The following is a 19,074-nucleotide window of genomic DNA, read 5'->3' on the forward strand; positions in this document are numbered from 1 at the left end:
GAATTACTCCCGATAATTGTCATGATATAACCGACTTACCAGTGGAAGGTAAATGTCTTCGAGAAGGCTAAAAACCCTCGATGTCTTATGAATATCTTGAAGAATTGGCTTTAAATTATATAGGATGGGATGCAAGAAAGTCTCAGTGTGAGTCTAGACGTTCTGTGAGGTCCCCTAAACATGGCGATGAGTATAATCCAAAAGCGGCAAATGAAACATTGAAGAAGAAGTTGAAGAAATTCAAGTTGTTAAAGTTGAAGGAAGCATTTGGAGGGACAAAAAAGAAGGTGGAGAAAGGAAAGTTGGTGATGGACAGGGAGACCCTTAGGCATCATGTTACCGCTTATTGGTTATATATGCTAGGAACTGTCATTTTCCCCGGCACTTCTGGAAATAGGGTGGATGCACATTATCTACAGCTTTTGGAGAATCTCAATGAGATGAACAAATACTCTTGGGCCACTGGTGTGCTTGCTTTTGTTCTATAAGAGATGAGCAAATAGTCGAGGATTAAGTGTAATCAAATTGGAGGTTACTTAACTCTTGTTCAGGTGAGTTTTTCTACATTGTTAATTAGCAAATTATTCGCTAAATTTTTCTGCTTCCAATTCAATTTTCATGTACGTGGATATTTTTCGTATTTTCGCATAGGTTTGGATTTACGATCACTTCCCTGAATTGGGATTGGCTAGGCAAAAAGACCCTTATCCCTATGGCCAAACTACAACAGGAAAGTGGTTGTTTTGGATGCACTTACGGTGAACGATGTGGTATTTCACCCATACGCCGTACCCAATGATGTCTCTGTAGATGAAGACGACTTGAATGCTTTCTCTAGCGTCATGACTTACTATGGACCAATTTGGTATCCTAACAGCTACGCAATATATAATCCAAATAGAATACTAAGACAACTTTGTTGCATCCAAATGGATACCGACGTGCAGAATGAAAATTTCACTTTGCTGGTTGAAGGAACAAAGAACACCGAGAAATATTTTGAGCCAAAAAATGAACCAACTCCTGCGGTAGCACATTGGAATGCACTTAATACCTACCACATACCTTTAGGTGATTTAGTACCTTGTGAAGGAGATGTAAATGCATGTGAGGAAGATTATATGGAGTTTAATGAAGAAAATAGTCATCCTTTTGTGATAAACAAAGAACAACAAGCTATTACTGATGAGGCAAAGGCGAAGGCAAAGGAGAGGGAGGCTAAGAGAGCTCATAAAGATATGCCTATTTGTGGATAAGAAGCTAAAAGGTTATGGGATAATGTGGTAAGAAAATTTCTTTCTCTTATACTTTTCGATTATTTCAAAGTATTGAGAAGATATTTACTTGAGCTTAAAATTGGAATTAGGTGTCGAAGGGTACGAAATTGTTGAAGAAATGGATGGCTAAAATCAAAAGTGGAGAGACGATGTTGACTAAGGAACAAACCGACTACTACAAGTATTGGGAGGGTCTCATAACTAAAAGAATGGTGGAGCCAAGTAGGTCTAAGCAATTAAAGAGGGGTCGACAACAAGGTGAAGGTTCAAGTCGCGTTGTGGAAGAAACCAATGGAGGAGATGAAACCCCAAGTGATGAGGAACTTTGTCCCAAAACTCGTGTTAAACAAGGAGGGGGTAAGAGGGGTCGACAACAAGGACAAGGTTCAAGTCGCGCTGTGGAAGAAACCGGTGGAGGAGACGAAACCCCAAATGATGAGGAAGTTCGACCAAAAACTCGTGGTAAATAAGAAGGTGGTAAGAGGGGTCGACAATAAGGAGAAGGTTCAAGTCGTGTTGTGGAGGAAACCGGTCGAGGAAACGATACCACAAATGATGAGGAAGTTCGTCCCAAAACTCGTGGTAAACAAGGAGGTGGCAAGAGGGGTCGTAAAAGTGGTCGTTAGTGATTTCGTATGATTTTAGTTTCAAAAAAACATCTTAGTTATGGATTTCGTATGGTTTAATTTGGTGTGTTTGTGTTTTTTAAACAATTACTTAAGGATTTCATAGTTTGGTATGTATAACACTTTTATATTTGTTTTAGAACCTTGTTTGCGTTTTCAATTTTTATTGGGTTTGTGTTTTCAGTGTTATAAGACTGAAATGTTGAAATACAGTATGGTGTTCGATGACCAACAATTTTTAAACTTGTAACCGAACTTGTAGTTCGGTAACCTGAGATAAGTTGCTGGTCAACGAACTTTTAGTTCGGTAACTTGTGTGTTTAAGGGTAAAAAACTAGTTCTGTTGGTTTTGGTAAATTTGGGTGTGTGTGGATGAGAAACGAATATAAACCCTAAACAAATGTACTTCACGGGAGTACTTTAGATTCGAGAAATCAATCTGTACAATTATGGCCTAAACCAAGACATGGCCGTTCCAGACTTGCTTCGGTTACAAAGTGAAGGATATGGGGTTGATCTTAGGAGGGAAGTGAAGAAGGTGTTGAGATTGTGAAGGTGTTGGCTTGTATCAGAATGTTGAACTGGCTTGCATGATGTAAGCTATCAGTTCTGGGTGTTTCTGGATAAGGTGTTAACAACAACTTGGTTTCTCGTGTTGTTTGAAAATAGGTTGAAGAACCTATTCATACAAGCTATTTGAGCGCAATCCTCATCTTGTAGGAAGTGGAGGAAGTTGATTGATGGAATAGTGGTGTCGTGTAAGTGATTGTCACACGATCACGCCTTTGCCCACTTCCCTTATCACCGTTAACCGTCCACCTTTCCTGAGACGTTCTCATAATGGGAGCGTTTCACGCCGCACGCTGTAAACCGCCAGACCAATACCCCAGTAAGTGTCCCCCAGTTTGTGACATGTTCGATGTCTCGAATGAGTGGGTCAAGTCGTGGGACCCGCCACAAGAAATAGCATACGGAGCTATTAGGTTAAATAACTAAGTTATATATGAAATTGATATTCATGAAATATCGTGCATGCCCGATGCATGTAATGCATCGCTTTTAAGCAAGCATCTCAAAACAATCGATATACACGAAGCATCGTTGTTTTAAAGCTTGATTGAATCTGTCGTAGATTAAGCGTCTATAATGGCAGCACGTCTAACCATCTTCGAGTGATCGTTTGGAGGCCGCACGGCGGGCCATCATTTGGTCGATCACTCCCTGTGACAGAGTGGCAGACGGTGATCATTGAGGCACTCCATTGATCGCCTAGTTTTTAATACAAGCCATCCTACCAAGCTGGCGAAGTTGGACAGACGAGATGATTTACAACACATGTTTGCTTCCGTTGAAAGAATTTAGGGTTTTTAGAGGTGCACAAACATCCCTCTTTGGCTTGATCGAATCCCAGCATTGTCGCTATTTATGAGTGGTCCAATCGGGCATGTGTAGAGACGGCTCACTCGCGTGCATGCCTACACCTGTCGGTCCCACAAATATTCGATCTAGGACACTCAACTTGACCGGCAAAGATGAGTGGTTGTGATCGATTTGCGACAGAAATATATTGCCGCAAAGGGTTTTAAAGCCGTGTGGCATGCCACCTTTGGGGCGTGCGTTTTGAGCACCGGCCCTAGTCTTCATAGGCCGGCCGATCACACGCAAAGGTGGTCCCATGGTGATCACGTTGACATCTTTGGGACCTATTGAGTCTATATCTACGCCGTCCGTTTAGGCCGGTGAAGATGGATGTTCACGATGAATTTACGACAAATTTGTGTTGCCGGAAACCCTAATTAGGGTTTTGAAACAGCCACGCCCACGCGACTTTGACCAAGCGGTTTGGTACGCCGTTGGCCTCCTTTGGGGAGATCGATCATGTGGGGCCAATGTTTGGCTGACGGTGAACGCATGCATACCTTCCTGATAGTCCTAAACGCGATCTAAGCCATCCAAATAGGATGGCTAAGTTGGATGGTCGTGATCGATTTAAGACGCTAGTATACTTCCGCGACCCAAAATTAGGGTTTAAAATCATCACGCCTTCCATAGTTTGGGAAAACGTTTTATTGATCTATGGTCCTTTCGTGGGCAAACCGATCGAGTGGGGGAAAAGTTGGGCTACCGATGGTCACGACCGCGCTTCTTTGATCACTCAAGATGCGATCTAAGCCGTCCAAATAGGACGGCTAAGTTGGGCGGACGTCATGCGTTTTGAAACCGTCTTTGTCGGTCTAAATTCGTCAGAGTTATTTTACGCAACGTGAACGCCCATGTTTGGGTAAGCGATTGAGCACTCTATAGGTTTGCCGCATGCAATTCGATCGACTAGGGCACTAGTGATCCCTCCAATGATCATGTTAGCACTTCCTTAACCGTTAGAAGGAGGATCCAAGCCGTCCAACCAGGCTGGCAAAGTTGGACGTTCGTGATGTTTCTGAGACTGTTTTGGACAGTCTAGCTCGTTTGAGCTTCTTTTAACAGCGTGATCATCCTATTTAGGGTTGGCGTTTGACAACGCTGGAATGTGTTTAAATAAAGTCTAATTGGTTGGACACTAGTAGGCCCACCAGCGGTCAATACGGTGATTACCTAGTTCTGCTAGGAGTGGTCTGGGTTTGCTAAAACATGCGACCAAATTGTGTGGCCGTGATTGTTTCTGAGACTGATATTAACAGTCTAGATTTTCCTTAAGGAATTCAAGCGTGATCGAGCCAACTTAAAAGTGCGCCGATACGAGATTCTCTTTGTCAGAGAGTGATGCATCTTGTGTGAGTACTTTCATGCAGACTTCAATACTAACACTTCGGGAGATTCATGCTACTCTGCTGAGAGTGAACATTAATCGTCATGTCATGCCAACATTGAGGGTTCTCTTGCGGAACATAACGTAGGAAAATACAAGGCACACAATGCATTAAATGGATAATGCTACTATGAAAATTCATAGAATATTCGGGATTGTTGCACCATTCTGAATGAATTCCATACATATTTAGTAGATCAATGAGTGAAGAGGTTTTTTGCACTCATCACTTCTTAAATGGATTTATACCCTTGAAGGGAATCAACGCATTAATTACGGGGTTTTACAATTTTACCCTATTCAAAAAACCACCATCAACATTAAGTCCCCTGCTTAGCACGTAACAGTGACATTATTGCGGGGTAAGCAATGGATGGTGACGGTTAAATACAAAAGTTATGAGGCAAGGTAGACAAATGTTACCTTGATAGAGGCCGGCTAGGTCTTTGAGCAAGATACACTTAACGAAGTATCAAGGCTTGCAGTGATCGTCCTCCTATCATACATCAATTCCCTCCAGGTAGATTTTGGAATTTTCTAAACTCCATTGCGCTCGATTGCGAGAGGCCTTGAATTATGTTTCTTGGAGTCCAGACTACTGAGTCGCAACGAAAATCTTCTTTAAACTCTTGAACATTGACTGGAATGGAATTTCGTTCATTCTGACTGTTAGAGCATTGCTCGGTCGAACTCGCATGCGTTTCTATCTCAAGCATGTTTGTCAATGTTAGTGATCAAAACTATAAGTCTTGATTTCTAGTCTATTATAGCTAAGTCTCGGACTAGGATAGAAAGTGTAGTTGAGCTCAAGAACTTCATGGCGATTCATGATACAAGTAGAAGAACTACTCAAGGAACCGGTGGAACTTCTTGACAAAAAGGTATGTGAATACTTGAACTTATCTATCACTCAAAAGTCTATCTACTCTATCTCCTACTCTTTGAGACAAGAAGTCGTATGCTATACATATAGACTTGGATTATACACATTTGGTGTTTCGATCTGAGTATACCTCTCCTATCTATATCTTGAAATATGAGTGGGTAAGATTTTCGCTTCGATCAAGTTTATCTTTACCAAGTAACGAAAGTCATGATATATTTCCACTACGGAAAAAATATACATTTACAACTGGAGATTTACAACTCTTCACTAAACATCGTAGAAAGTCATATGTTTTACAACTGGTTTCAAAGGAAGAGTTGTCGTATATCATCACTGCCAACCCTTAGGAAACAAGGGGTTGCCTAAGAAAACAAACGACAACTCCTTAAGCAAAAACGTTGTGACGACATTTAGCTATAACAACTCTGTTCCATAAAGGTAGTGACTAAGCCTATCACAATTTTCACAAGAGTTGTTGAAGAACACCAAAATATGATGATGAAAAATAATGTTAGAGGGGAGATTCGAACATGAACCTACTGCATGGAAGTCTGGCTCATCAACCATCCTTACAGTTCACAAGTTTTGTTTTTTTTTCTTTTTTTTTAATAAAAACGTATAACAACACTTATAAGTGTTGTTGAAGTAATAAAATAGAATGTTGGAAAAAATGATATTAGAAGGGAGAGTCGAACATGAATCTACTGCATGGAAGTCTAGCTCATCAACCATCCTTACCGTTCACAAGTTTTGGTTGTTTTTTTTTCTTAATAAAAATGCATAACAACACTTATAAGTGTTGTTGAAGTAAAAATATAGAACGTTGGAAGAAATGAGGATGGGGGGATTTGATCCTCAGCCTCCGAGCCTGGTTTGCATGCAATATTCATAAATATGGTTTTTTTAAGGTTTCGTAGAATATTCCGAAAGAATATTACCTGTAAATGAATTGGTCGTTCGTAACAAGTTTCTGACTTAGAGTAGTCCACTCCTGGCCAGGTTTCGATCTTGGAGCCTAGTATGCATACAATATGCAGAAATATGGTTTGTTTAAGGTTTCGTCATTCTTACCAAGTTTCTGACTTATAGTAGTCTACTCCCGGCCAAGTTTCGATCTCGGAGTCTGGTTTGCATACAATATGCAGAAATACGGTTTGTTTAAGGTTTCGTAGAATATTCCGAATGAATCTTACCTGTAAATAGATGGATTCGTCGTTCTTACCAAGTTTCTGACTTATAGTAGTCAACTCACGGCCAGGTTCCGATCTCGGATCCTGGTATGCATACAATATGCAGAAATAGGGTTTGTTTAAGGTTTCGTAGAATATTCCGATGGAATCTTACCTGTAGATCGATGGATTCGTCGTTCTTACCAAGTTTCTGACTTAGTAGTCCACTCGCGGCCAGGTTTCAATCTTGGAGCCTGGTTTGCATCCAATATGCATAAATAGGGTTTGTTTAAGGTTTCGTTGAATATTTCGAAGGAATCTTACCTGTAAATGGATGGATTCGCCGTTCTTACCAAGTTTCTGAATTATAGTAGTCCACTCCCGGCCATATTTCGATCTCGGAGCCTGGTTTGCATACAATATGGAGAAATAGGGTTTGTTTAAGGTTTCGTAGAATACTCCCAAGTAATCTTACCTGTAAATGGATGGAATCGTCGTTCTTACCAAGTTTCTGACTTAGAGTAGCCCACTCGCGGCCAGGTTTCGAACTCGGAGCCTGGTTTGCATCTAATATGCAGAAATAGGGTTTGTATAAGGTTTCGTAGAATATTCCGAAGGAATCTTACCTGTAAATGGATGGATTCATCGTTCTTACCAAGTTTCTGACTTAGAGTAGTCAACTCACGGCCAGGTTTCGATCTCGGAGCCTTGTATGCATACAATATGTAGAAATAGGGTTTGTTTAAGGTTTCGTAGAATATTCCGAAGGAATCTTACCTGTAAATCGATGGATTCGTCGTTCTTACCAAGTTTCTGACTTAGAGTAGTCCACTCGCTGCCAGGTTTCGATCTCGGAGTCTGGTTTGCATCCAATGTGCAGAAATAGGGTTTGTTTAAGGTTTCGTAGAATATTCCGAAGGAATCTTACCTGTAAATGGATGGATTCATCGTTCTTACTAAGTTTTGTGTGTGTTTAAGGTTTCGTAGAATATTTCCATGGAATATTACCAGTAAATGGTTGGATTCATCGTTTTTGTGGACTTTCAGACTTCTTGTTCATAGTTTGTAAGTCGTTATACCGAACTTGAAGTTTGGATCGACACTGAGCTTCATATTCATCAATTTCGATGATGTATCATGCTAATTTTGAAGTCAGAACCCTCTCAGAGCTTCGTGGTTCATATATTATAGGCCATTATACCAAGTTTGAAGTTCGAATCGACATTGAACTTCATATTTATCGATTTTGATGATGTATCATGCTAAGTTTGAAGTCAGAACCCTCTCAGAGCTTATTGGTTCATAGTTTGTATGTCGTTATACCACATTTGAAGTTTGAATCGACATTGAGCTTCATATTTATCGATTTCGATGATATATATCATGCTATTAATGTGAACTAAAGCTACTTCATGACATGTATGACTAGTCAAAATTAATTCATGACCTATGTAACTAGTCGAAATTCAAACCGGAAGCACAAAGAGAAAGCACAAAAGCACAAAGAAACACACCAATTATCGGATTGATTTCTTATTTTTCAACTTTATTCTTATACATTTTTTGGATTTTTTTAAATCAAAATGTCGATAAGAATGTGCTACATTTATTCATATTTTTTTTGGATTTTTTTCGTGTCGAAGGTTGATAATCAAACCGAATACATGAGCTCGTATTAGCACAAAATGAAACACATACTTCTCAATCCGCATGAGCATCTTAAATACAATCTCAACCGTCAAGATCTTTTCTTAAACCGTATGAGCATCTCAAATACAATCTCAACCGTCCATCATTTTCATTCGGATTCACTCTTTTCTTCTTTCTTTTTTTTTCCGAAGCATAACCCTCCTTCAACCAGTCGAACCCAATTCCTATCTGTTTTTCTCTCAATCACCACCGCTGAAGAACACCTCTACTCCACAGATGACGGCGGCGCTCCATCACCACCGCTGCTCTTCTCTCGACCCCTCTTCTTCATCATCTTCTCTCAATCTCTCTCTTTAACTCCCCCTTTCTCTCATCCGCAACAGTCAATAGTAGCAGCTCATCAAATCCAGATCTGAACCAAATTCTAATCAACCCCATCACTGATTCAAGTTACACAAAACCAAATTTCTTCTCGGTAACAATCAACGGCGGCCCTAACTCAAGTTTCCTTCAAATCTTCATCACATAACTCAATTCTTCCATCTCTAGAAGTTCTCGATTCATCAAAATCTTCTTCTCAATCTAGAACCTCATCCCAATTCCCATAACCGAACCCTAGAAGTAATCGGTAGTTGATGTTGGCAGTGATGAAGATGGTAATGGTCGTTAATGGCAGAAATTGTATTAGGGTTTGCTGTGAATCTCAGAGGAGGATTTTAAGAAAATTAAAGTAATCAAGATGGGAGAGGAGGTTGGAATTTGTATTCGGTATTTATTCTTGTTGGTCCTGTATTTGGATTCGTATTGATTTTGGTATGTGGGTATAGTGGATTGGTATTGATTTTGAATTGTGGATTGAATTTTTTGTATTGGGCTAATGCAGCGTCGGGGATTGTTGTGCACGATGATTGCAAACAAAGGTTTTTGGAATTGAAGGAAAAAAGGACTTTCCGTTTTGTTGTGTACAAAATTAAAGAGAAGGATAAGCAAAAGCAAATTATTCTGGAGAAGCTTGGCGAGTCAGCTGAAAGCTATGAGAATTTCCAAAAGAGAAAGGTTTTCTTCATCTATTGATAACTTTTGCAACTGTGTTTTTTGTTGTCTGATAGGAATTCTGGTCAGGGTTAGAACTGTGAGTAACCTTTGTCTCATTATTGTGTTTTGAAGGTCTCATGATACCACAAGGGTGAGGACCAAGATGATTTACGCGAGTTCATATGAGAGGTTCAAGAGAGAGCTTGACGGAATTCAGGTAGAGTTGCAAGCAACTGATCCTACTGAGATGGATCTTGATGTCATTAGAAGCCGAGCTTTTTAAATAATATGATGATTTCTGAACCCTGGGCATTGGAGTTTTGCCCTCCAATGCAGTTGCTTTTACTTAAAATGAAATGTCTATATTCTATGGGACGGTTGATTTGGCTTAGATACGATGTATTGGCTTGTTTACCATTACAAGCTAATATGTAACAGTTTGTGTGGGCAAATGACACCCTTGATTTGTTCTTCCTCTTTCTTTCTAAATTTTAAGATGTTGACATCTTTTATACTTCTATCTGTTTCGCTTATTACAATGTAGGAAATCTCTTACACATTTCTGAATGATATCTAGGTGACTTGTTACTCTATTCAAGTAAAAAATTTCATAATCTTGATATTGTTATTCTCGTTGGCTGTTCATCTCAATTTTGGATACTTGAGCATGGAATTAGTTACAGCTTATCTTTCTTGTATTTTTTCTTAGTTGAAATGAATATGGCTGAAACTAAGTCTTGAGATAAAAATGGGATTGCAGTTGGTGATGGAGATGCCGCAATACAATGAATGGCCTGCGAACCTAGTTGTATGTTAGGACATTTGGAAGCAAGATGAATGGAGTGATGTGAAATGGTAATGGGGAATGTTGGTATGATGGCTGTGAAGAAGGGAATGTATGTCTCATGAAACTGGTGGTGTTGAGCTGTTGCAGTAGCACATGAATGGACTGCAGTTAAAGCTCAGATGGATTCAGCTGATAGATTTGAGGAGAATGGCTTAGGATATTGGTGTTGTGACTGTGATGCTTCTGCCATGGCTAGGTTGTCAAGCTGCAGATGTTGATGCAATTAATGCTTTGAGGAGGATGTCTGGAATGGTGGTTGTGTAGTGCAGTGGACAGCAGGGGATGACTTGATGGGAAAAATTTGTTCTTGTGTAGGATCAATTATGCTCTGTACGAAGAGCTTGACATGGATCGAACTAGAGAAGTTTACAGATATATATCTTCATTATCTGCTAAAACCTCGTATATGCAGTTATATGCGAATCCTTTAGCTATTAATTAGTTATCCATCTCTTTATATACAATAAAAATTGCATTATGATCAGGTCCTATTTACTACTGCCAAGATTGCATAATCTATGACTACGTTCTGCAGAATTTATATCATGAACATCCTATTCTCAATGGTTATCCATATATCGGATTAAGCTGAATTTTTAACATGTTGTTTCTGTATATGCAAGCAACTTATTGGGCTCCCATATTACTTCACAGAAGCACAGATTAGAGAGTTGCTTGAATCTTTTTGTCCCCTTCGTGGTTTCGATCTGGTGAAGGACAGGGAAACAAGGAACTCTAAAGGATACGCCTTCTGCGTTTACTATGATCTCTCAGTTACAGATATTACTTGTGCTGCTCTAAATGGGTGATAAAACTCTTACTGTTAGACGAGCGAACCTGGGCACCGCTCAGCTAAAACCTGAGCAGGAAACGTCTTAATACAGGCACAACTACAGGTCGCGTGGCAGGTTAGTGGAACACACTTTATATTTTTCTTAGTTTCCAGTATATACAATAAATATATAAATATTTGCTACTGATATCTTTTCTTGTTTCTTTACTAATGAGTTTTCTTGTTTTCTTTGGCAGAGGCAACTGTTCCAAACCGGAGGTGGTCTAGGTGGTGGTAATGGAGGTGGCATTGCTACCAAGGTCGTATGCCTGACAGAGGTGGTTACTGCAGATGAGCTTAAAGATGATGAAGAGTATGAAGATATTTTGGAAGATATGATGGTAGAAGGTGGAAAATTTGGTAAGTTAATGTCTTTGTTTCTTATATTCGAGCTTTTGTTTTTTTTTGTGTTTCGCAGCCTTTGGAAATATTTGATTTCACGCCCCAATTAAACCACTAGTTTACACTTTTGGACCTTCAGAATAATTTGTTTCTAACTCGTACATTTTGCGATTGCAGGTACATTGATGAATATTGTCATCCCCCGTCCACAACCTAACGGTGGACCCTCTCTAGGACTTGGAAAGGTTAGTTTCAGTGTAAGGTATTGTTAAATGACACTCTTAGGTTTACTGTTACTTTGTATTATAAAATTTTGACTGTTACTTTGTATTGCTAAATGACACTCTTCTCCTGTAGGCTTTCGTTGAGAACTACGACACTTCATGTCTAAGCCAGTGCCTCTACGGTATCATCTACCACTATGTTTCTCATAATCGGTGTTAGGTTTACCAAGAAGAGAGTGTGCAGCAAAAACGGATCATTTCCATTTAGCAATGTAACCCAGACTACCATACTGGAACGTGTATGCTACTGTCATATTTGTAGGGAAGGCCAATATCTGTGTTTTACGATTTATATGATATTTTTAGTCATGTTCAAAGAATCTATCATTTTATTTTCTTTCGTTGCGCAACACACTTTCATACAAGGTGATTTGAAGTTAGCTAGGTAATGCAATTGGAGTGGTAGGTTAACTTTAATGAATGTAAATGTGCTACACTGGCATGTTAATGTGAATGTGAAATACTTTCGGCAATTCATGCAATTCGGTTTCAGCTATAGTTTTTTTTTCAAAATATTTTTTTATGCACACAACTTCTAATAAGAGTTGTATTCCATATTTCAACTACACATACCAAAGGTTGTGAAAAATGTCTTTACGACATAACCAGGTGTTGTCCAAGATAGTTCGAAAATTCATACAAGTGTTGTGCAAATATTATTCATAATACTGGTAATTGTCGTTGTATATGTTTCTACGATATACTACTTATGTTGTCCACGATTGTTCTACAATACAAGCAAGAGTTGTGTTAGGTTATCAAAAAAAATCGAAAGAGAATCACAACATTGACAAACTATTGTCGAACCATGAATCACATCACCCTTTACAACACTTGTCATCCATTGTAGAAAAACTTGGACTTTCTACAATACCCCCGTTCCACAATGCATGAAATGGAGTTGTCGTAGGGGTACTGCAACTCTTATCTTGTGTCGTCAATGATGTTTTTTCCCGTAGTGTTCAATCATCTTGAAAATTTCTTTGACGAGAAATGGTGTAACAACTGTATAACGTCCTCTAAGAATGTTTCAATGATTGAAATGAGAGTTTAGATTACATAGACAATGGTGGACATAAACATTGTTGTGGAAACACATTTATGTATAAGTCCTATTCCTTGAACCAAAGTTTGCGAACTTTGTTGATCAAGAGAAACCGGAAGAATGGCGTGAGCCAAGTCCGCGAACTCAGTCCGCGAACTGCCGAACTTCTCATCCCAAGAAATTCTGCTGGAGTTGAAAAACTAGTTGCGTGAGTATCATTCCGCGAACCCAGTCCGCAAACCGGCGGAAAGTCTCTTGCCGAGATTTTCTGCTGGAGTTTGTAAACTCTGCCCGGTTGCTTAAGTCTGCGAACCTAGTGCGCGAACTTGAGAAGGTTATATATCTGAAGATGATTTCTGAACTTAAATTTATAAAGACTAAGGTATGCAGTTTGCAAACCGTGGATATAAATTTCATGAACCGATTCAAGTGAATCAAATCATCTTTGCTTTAATTGTGTCTTGTGTAGTACATGATATTTCCTTGCAATTGAACAACTCTCTAACCAGTTCATCTTGAAGTCATTTGAATTAGTTATGGTGAAGAAGAACATGGTTGATATGAAATGCTCATATGGATAACCATTTGGTTGACTATTTTTGAACCAACAAAGTGCAGACGTTTGGGTACGGTTTACAAACCTAGAAGCGTGCATTGTGAAGTGTGTATAACAAGCTAAGTTTTCGATCCAACGTTTGAGAAATATTAGCTTGAATCTAAATCAGGTTTTCATCTAAAGGTGAATATTTAATGCTTTGTTACTAAGCTAATATTGATTGCAAACCATGATTTGAAAGACTATATAAAGGAGACATCTAGTATTGTGCAAAACTAATCCTCACACCTTACGTGTGATACTAGTTTGCAAACTAGAGTCGATTCTCCTTTCACACTCTGGTTTTCTTTTCTTAAACCGGGTTAACGACTTAAAGACTTCATTTGGATTGTGAAGCCAGACCGATACTACTTTTATCGTAGTTGTGTGATATGATCTTGTATCTTCTATCGTACGAGTACAATCATATTGATTGGCTTGAGATTTATATCTCCGATGGGAAAGATATAAAAAGTGATCACAAACATCTTCGTCTCATTGTTTGTGATTCCACAACATCTTGTTTCGCTACCATACGATTAAGATTGTTGTGAGGTGATTGATTAATCTAGGCTGTTCTTGGGGAATCTAATACCAGATTATCATTTAGTTCCTGTTCACCTTGATTATATCAAAAGATGAAACAAACCTTTAGGGTTTATCTGTGGGAGACAAATTGATCCTTTGAAAGACTTGTCTGTGTGAGACATATTTGTTTATTGTCAAAGCCTGCGATTTTGGATCGTAGCAACTCTTAGTTGTGGGTGAGATCATCTAAGGGAATCAAGTGCGAAGTATCCTGATGGGATCAGAGGTGTAGGAGCATAACTGTACCTTGGATCAGTGGGAGATTGATTGGGGTTCAACTACAGTCCAGTCCGAAGTTAGCTTGGAGTAGGCTAGTGTCTGTAGCGGATTAATACAGTGTGTGTTCAATCTGGACTAGGTCCGGGGGTTATTCTGCATTTGCAGTATCCTCGTTAACAAAATTTCTGGTGTCTGTGTTATTTCAATTTCCGCATTGTATTTTTTTATCTTCATAATTGAAATAATACAGGTTGTGCGCTAGATCATCAATTAGTATAATCCAACCTTTGGTTGTCGATTGTCATTGATTGATCCTTGGACATTGGTCTTTGGCACCGTCCAAGTTATTCCTTGTATTTGATTAGAACTCGCAGTTCCTTCTTGAGTAAATTAAATCAAGAGAGAGAGATATAAACTCGTTGATATACTTTTAATTGATTGAGTCTTGTTGATTCTCTTAAAAGTAAATTCGAGTTTGTCCATACAGATTGCTAAGATTAATATTGGGTGGTGGTGTTAGACCCCCGCTTTTTCAATTGGTACCAGAGAAGGAAAACACGTTTAATACCTCACAAGTCTATGTTTGTAGCGATCTGACTATATGGACCGTAAAGTCTCAATTGACACATCACCAGGTTTAAAAACCAACCGTAGAAAAAAGTGTGATAAACTAGTTACTCTTCAAGAAGGGTTGGATGAACAAATCCAGATCAACGCTGATCTTGTTGCAGAAATTGCAATTCTTAAGGATTTGGTATCCAATAATAGTCCCTTTGTGAATATGAGAAACTCCAGTTGTTCTACCTTAAAGAATATTCGTAAATCAGAAAGTAATCAACACGCGTATGTTGGGAAAACTGATAAGACTAGGAACCACTCAGACTGACTTCCAAGTTCTTGCACGTGTTGGTGTTGTAATTCCTCCAACCACCTTCAACAAGTATTTATGTCCTTTCAAAAGAGTCTGAATGTTGCATGTGATCTTTGTAAGAAAACTAACCAACATTTTGTTACTCTGAAAGGTCATACAAAACTGTCAGGAAACTCTAAACAGGGAAATACTGATAGTTTGGGTGCCTTTGCTTTAAGATCTACGTCACCTTTTCAATGTTTTTTTGACAGTGGATGTAGTAGACATATGACAGGCGATCTCACATGGTTTGTCTCAACTATCGACTATGAAGGTGGTCCTGTAACGTTCGGAGATGGGAGTTGTTTCTACATCAGCAAGAAGGGAACGATAAAACTTCCCGGCATTCTAGAAATTCATGATGTAGTATACGTAAAAGGTATGACTGCTAATATTCTTTCTATTAGACAAATTTGTGACAAAGGCCATCGAGTTGCCTTCAATGCAAATGGATGTGACATTGTAGACAAATCCGGGAAAGTAATTTTTCAAGAAACTCGTGGTAAGAACAATTGTTATCTACTTGATACTAAGTTTAGCAACCGTTGCAATTTGACTAAGGTGGAATCTACACATCTTTGGCATGAGCGTTTTGGTCACATCAATTATCATCTCCTAGCTAAGATCATTAACAAAGAACTTGTTATAGGCATTCCCAAAATAAATGCAAAGATTGAAGGTGTGTGTGGTGCCTATCAAAAGGGTAAACAAACAAAAGTTCACCACAAATCATCTCGAGATATTCTCACTAAGGCTCCACTTGATTTAATTCATATGGATCTCTTCGGACCAATTCAACAACCCACTGTTGCTGGTAAAAAGTATGCTTTAGTTATGGTAGAGGTGAAGGGGGTTCTGATTCTGAGGATGAAGTATCATCACATGAATCACCCAAATCATAATTACTAAACTCAAAAAAAGATTTTTTGGGTTCACCCATCTTATTCTTCATATTTCCTCCTTTTTCTTCTTCTTCTTATCTCTCAATAATAATGTTATAAAAAAACAATCTCATTAATATAACTCACCAATCACTAACTAATCAGTTACTACTCATAACACTAACACTAATTAATCGTCATACTAAGTTAATCATTAAGGGTAAAATAGGTATTTTAAAAAATCAGATATGGGGTGATTGGAAATTACTACCAATAACCACCCCAAAAGCTTAAGAGTAGTCCCCTTATTCCTTGAGTAGTCCCCAAAATTTTTTTTTTTTTTTTTTAGCATAATCGGAATTTGGAAATCGACGAGGAAAGGAAACCCAAAACTTTTCCTTACAAGAAGAGGAATTTTTGTGAGAGTCTATAAGTAACAGGCTTAGTTCCATATGTTTTAGTCATTGAAACTGATCAGAGCAGGTGAGTTTGGAGAGTCATCCATCCTAGTGAGAGTTTTGAGTTATTATATCCAGCTAGCTCTTTCTTCAGTCATCATCCAATAGTTCAATAATAATAATGCATTCCTTCCGTCGTTCCGTCCAGAAACGCTCCATCTCAAGTTGTGTCACCAAGATGTGGTGTGCCTGACAATAACAAGTTACATATACCTAAACACTACTCGTTTATGAAGGGCTGGGGCAATTGGCATGTTTCCACAACGCCATTGATGTTAAATTACGCATTATCGTAAGAACATACTACCAAGCGATTACATAAACAACATATCAGATGTTCTTGAGCGGGCTTTCTCGAAATGGTCCTCAGTTAGAAATGGATTGTTCTTGTTGAGAAAGCACAAAGGCGTAGGCATATGGTTGTTTTTTCTGGCTCTTTTCATTTTCATTTTAGGGTGACTGATTCCCAAATATATATTTTTTTCCGATTGCATTAATAGTTAGACGGGCAGCAAATGAAAAAGACTACCAAGCGTATAAGATATACACGTGAGGGACCAAAATATAGGCTCAACCATCAAAACAAACGAACAACAAGCTAGGGATGAGCCGATGAGAACAAAAAACTAGCAAAAATTACGAAAAACTAGAATGATCGAAACAAATAATTACAGTCTTCTAAAATCTGTCCAGAGCAAAAATTACAATATTTAATTAGCTGCTATTGTGAGTTTTGGCGTGCATATTCTCCACTGAACACATTTTTCTGTTATCTTAATGTAGATAGAGAATAAGACGCGTACCAACTCAACTCCTATGTCTGGTTCACTGCTTTACCCATTTTATGGTCAATGCTTCATTGAACTTTATGGATTCAGCCTGAGGACAGGCGTTAGCAATTTGATTATTGCAGAGGGAATATGGAACATTTTGCATTTTGACTGTTGCAGCAACTTCATTAGCAATAGAATTTTTTTGAGATCATGTTTAGTAAACCCTAATTTCAAATTAAATAAAGTGAAAAAATGGAAAACATCAATTTGAAGGAAAGTCAACCACCCACTTCCTTAATTAGCAAAAGAAAATGAAAAAAAAGAAATCTCAAGAACACTAATAAAATGAAATCCCCAAATTAACATTCGAAATGAGATCCCCAATTCAAGTTCAAACAAACATGCATCAAATGAATTAACAGAAACCCAATGTCTAAAGTTGAGAGAATTTCAAAGCAACAGTTGAGAGTGTATATATATCATAATAATTAGAACCGATTTTCTTCTTCAATGCTTCATCTTGCTTGACTATAGTACCCTGGCCGATTAACCACCGTCAATTCCTTGATAACCGTAACTCCATTGCAGATAGTGGGACTGCTGTTCCTTCCTCTTCTTCTCCTATAACAGCAACAACAACCAAGGCTAATGCTAAAAATGGTACCGATTCCACCTCCAACCACACCAACACTAGGCCAGAACGTCAAAGGCCAGCTAAACGGAATATCATCTGTGCTTCCTGAGACGCTTGCACTTCCATTTGCGCTGAATGATAATGGTTGTGTAATGCTCGATGAATTGGGTGGTGCTGCACTAGTAAAGTTTGATGAAGTAATTGACTGAACTGGAGCAGGAGGAGATTGTTGTGGTGAACCACCAGGGAGTAAACATAGAACACCTACCACAATAAGCAGCAACAGATACATTTTCATCATCTTTGTCTTTTCCTTGAAATTTTTTCTTCATACAAATCTAAATCTTCCTTCTTAAATTTCTATTTCTTTGGCTTTTTTCTTCCTTCTTAAATCTTCTTCTTCTTCCTTCCTAATATTTCATATTTCTTGGGATTTTTCTCTGTCTAGAACAAACACATAACAATGGTTTGGTGAATGTCTCATGAAGGGGTTTTTGTAGGAAAAAATCTCTGTTGTACTTTATCCAGTCCAATTTTTTGTACACTCTATTAAAGAGTGTGCACAAAACCCACCGTTTACAATTTCCTTAAAGACTAACTTTTAGTTCTGAACAACCAATCCTATTGGATTGTTACGTGCACACTCTTTAAAGGAGTGTGCACAAATTGGACTCTGGCTTGTACGCGTACTTTGAGTTGTTCAACCGGATAATGGCAAAATCAATCATTAATATTCCTTGGACATCAGATGGTGAGCACAGTGAGATTGCGATCCTTTGAACTCTTCTCAATACAGTTTCTTTTCTGGTTTCAACCTTAATATTCTTTGACCCCCAACCATAAAAATATCATCGGTCCCCTCCTCTCTGTTTCATTTTATGGTATGTTTCAGAAAAAAGCTAATGATGATAGCGTATGACGCCCCCAGCTCCCCCAAGTCCATTACCATTGCTCCCGCAAGTCCACGACCATTAAAAGCATCATCAACATTAAGCGTAACAAAGCCTCTAGGAGGACAGGACCATGGACAAAATATAATCACTACACCAAATCAAGGATTTCCTTGTGGAGAAAAAGCATTACAAAAAAAAATACAAGCTAATTTTCTTAACTTTAAGAAATAGTTACCAAAACTGGCACTTTCCCGGTCACCTAAATATGGATTCTTTCCCGGCACCGGTGACATCCTTTAAGTTCTCCATCGGAAGCTTCAAGGC

The 19,074-nt window shown here is 38.6% G+C and overlaps 1 protein-coding gene across 1 annotated transcript; it reads left to right on the forward strand.

The window, feature by feature from the left end:
• The first annotated feature begins 1,486 nt into the window (after window positions 1-1,486).
• Window positions 1,487-9,842, forward strand: LOC113339564. Its single transcript, XM_026584811.1, has 4 exons — window positions 1,487-1,739; window positions 9,122-9,182; window positions 9,242-9,486; window positions 9,581-9,842. The coding sequence occupies exons 1-4, from the start codon at window positions 1,487-1,489 to the stop codon at window positions 9,730-9,732; spliced, it is 711 nt and encodes a 236-aa protein (XP_026440596.1). The 3' UTR covers window positions 9,733-9,842.
• The last annotated feature ends 9,232 nt before the right edge of the window (window positions 9,843-19,074 follow it).

This window comes from Papaver somniferum, unplaced genomic scaffold, assembly GCF_003573695.1.
Source record: "Papaver somniferum cultivar HN1 unplaced genomic scaffold, ASM357369v1 unplaced-scaffold_21, whole genome shotgun sequence".
In the NCBI taxonomy this organism is placed as follows: domain Eukaryota; kingdom Viridiplantae; phylum Streptophyta; class Magnoliopsida; order Ranunculales; family Papaveraceae; genus Papaver; species Papaver somniferum.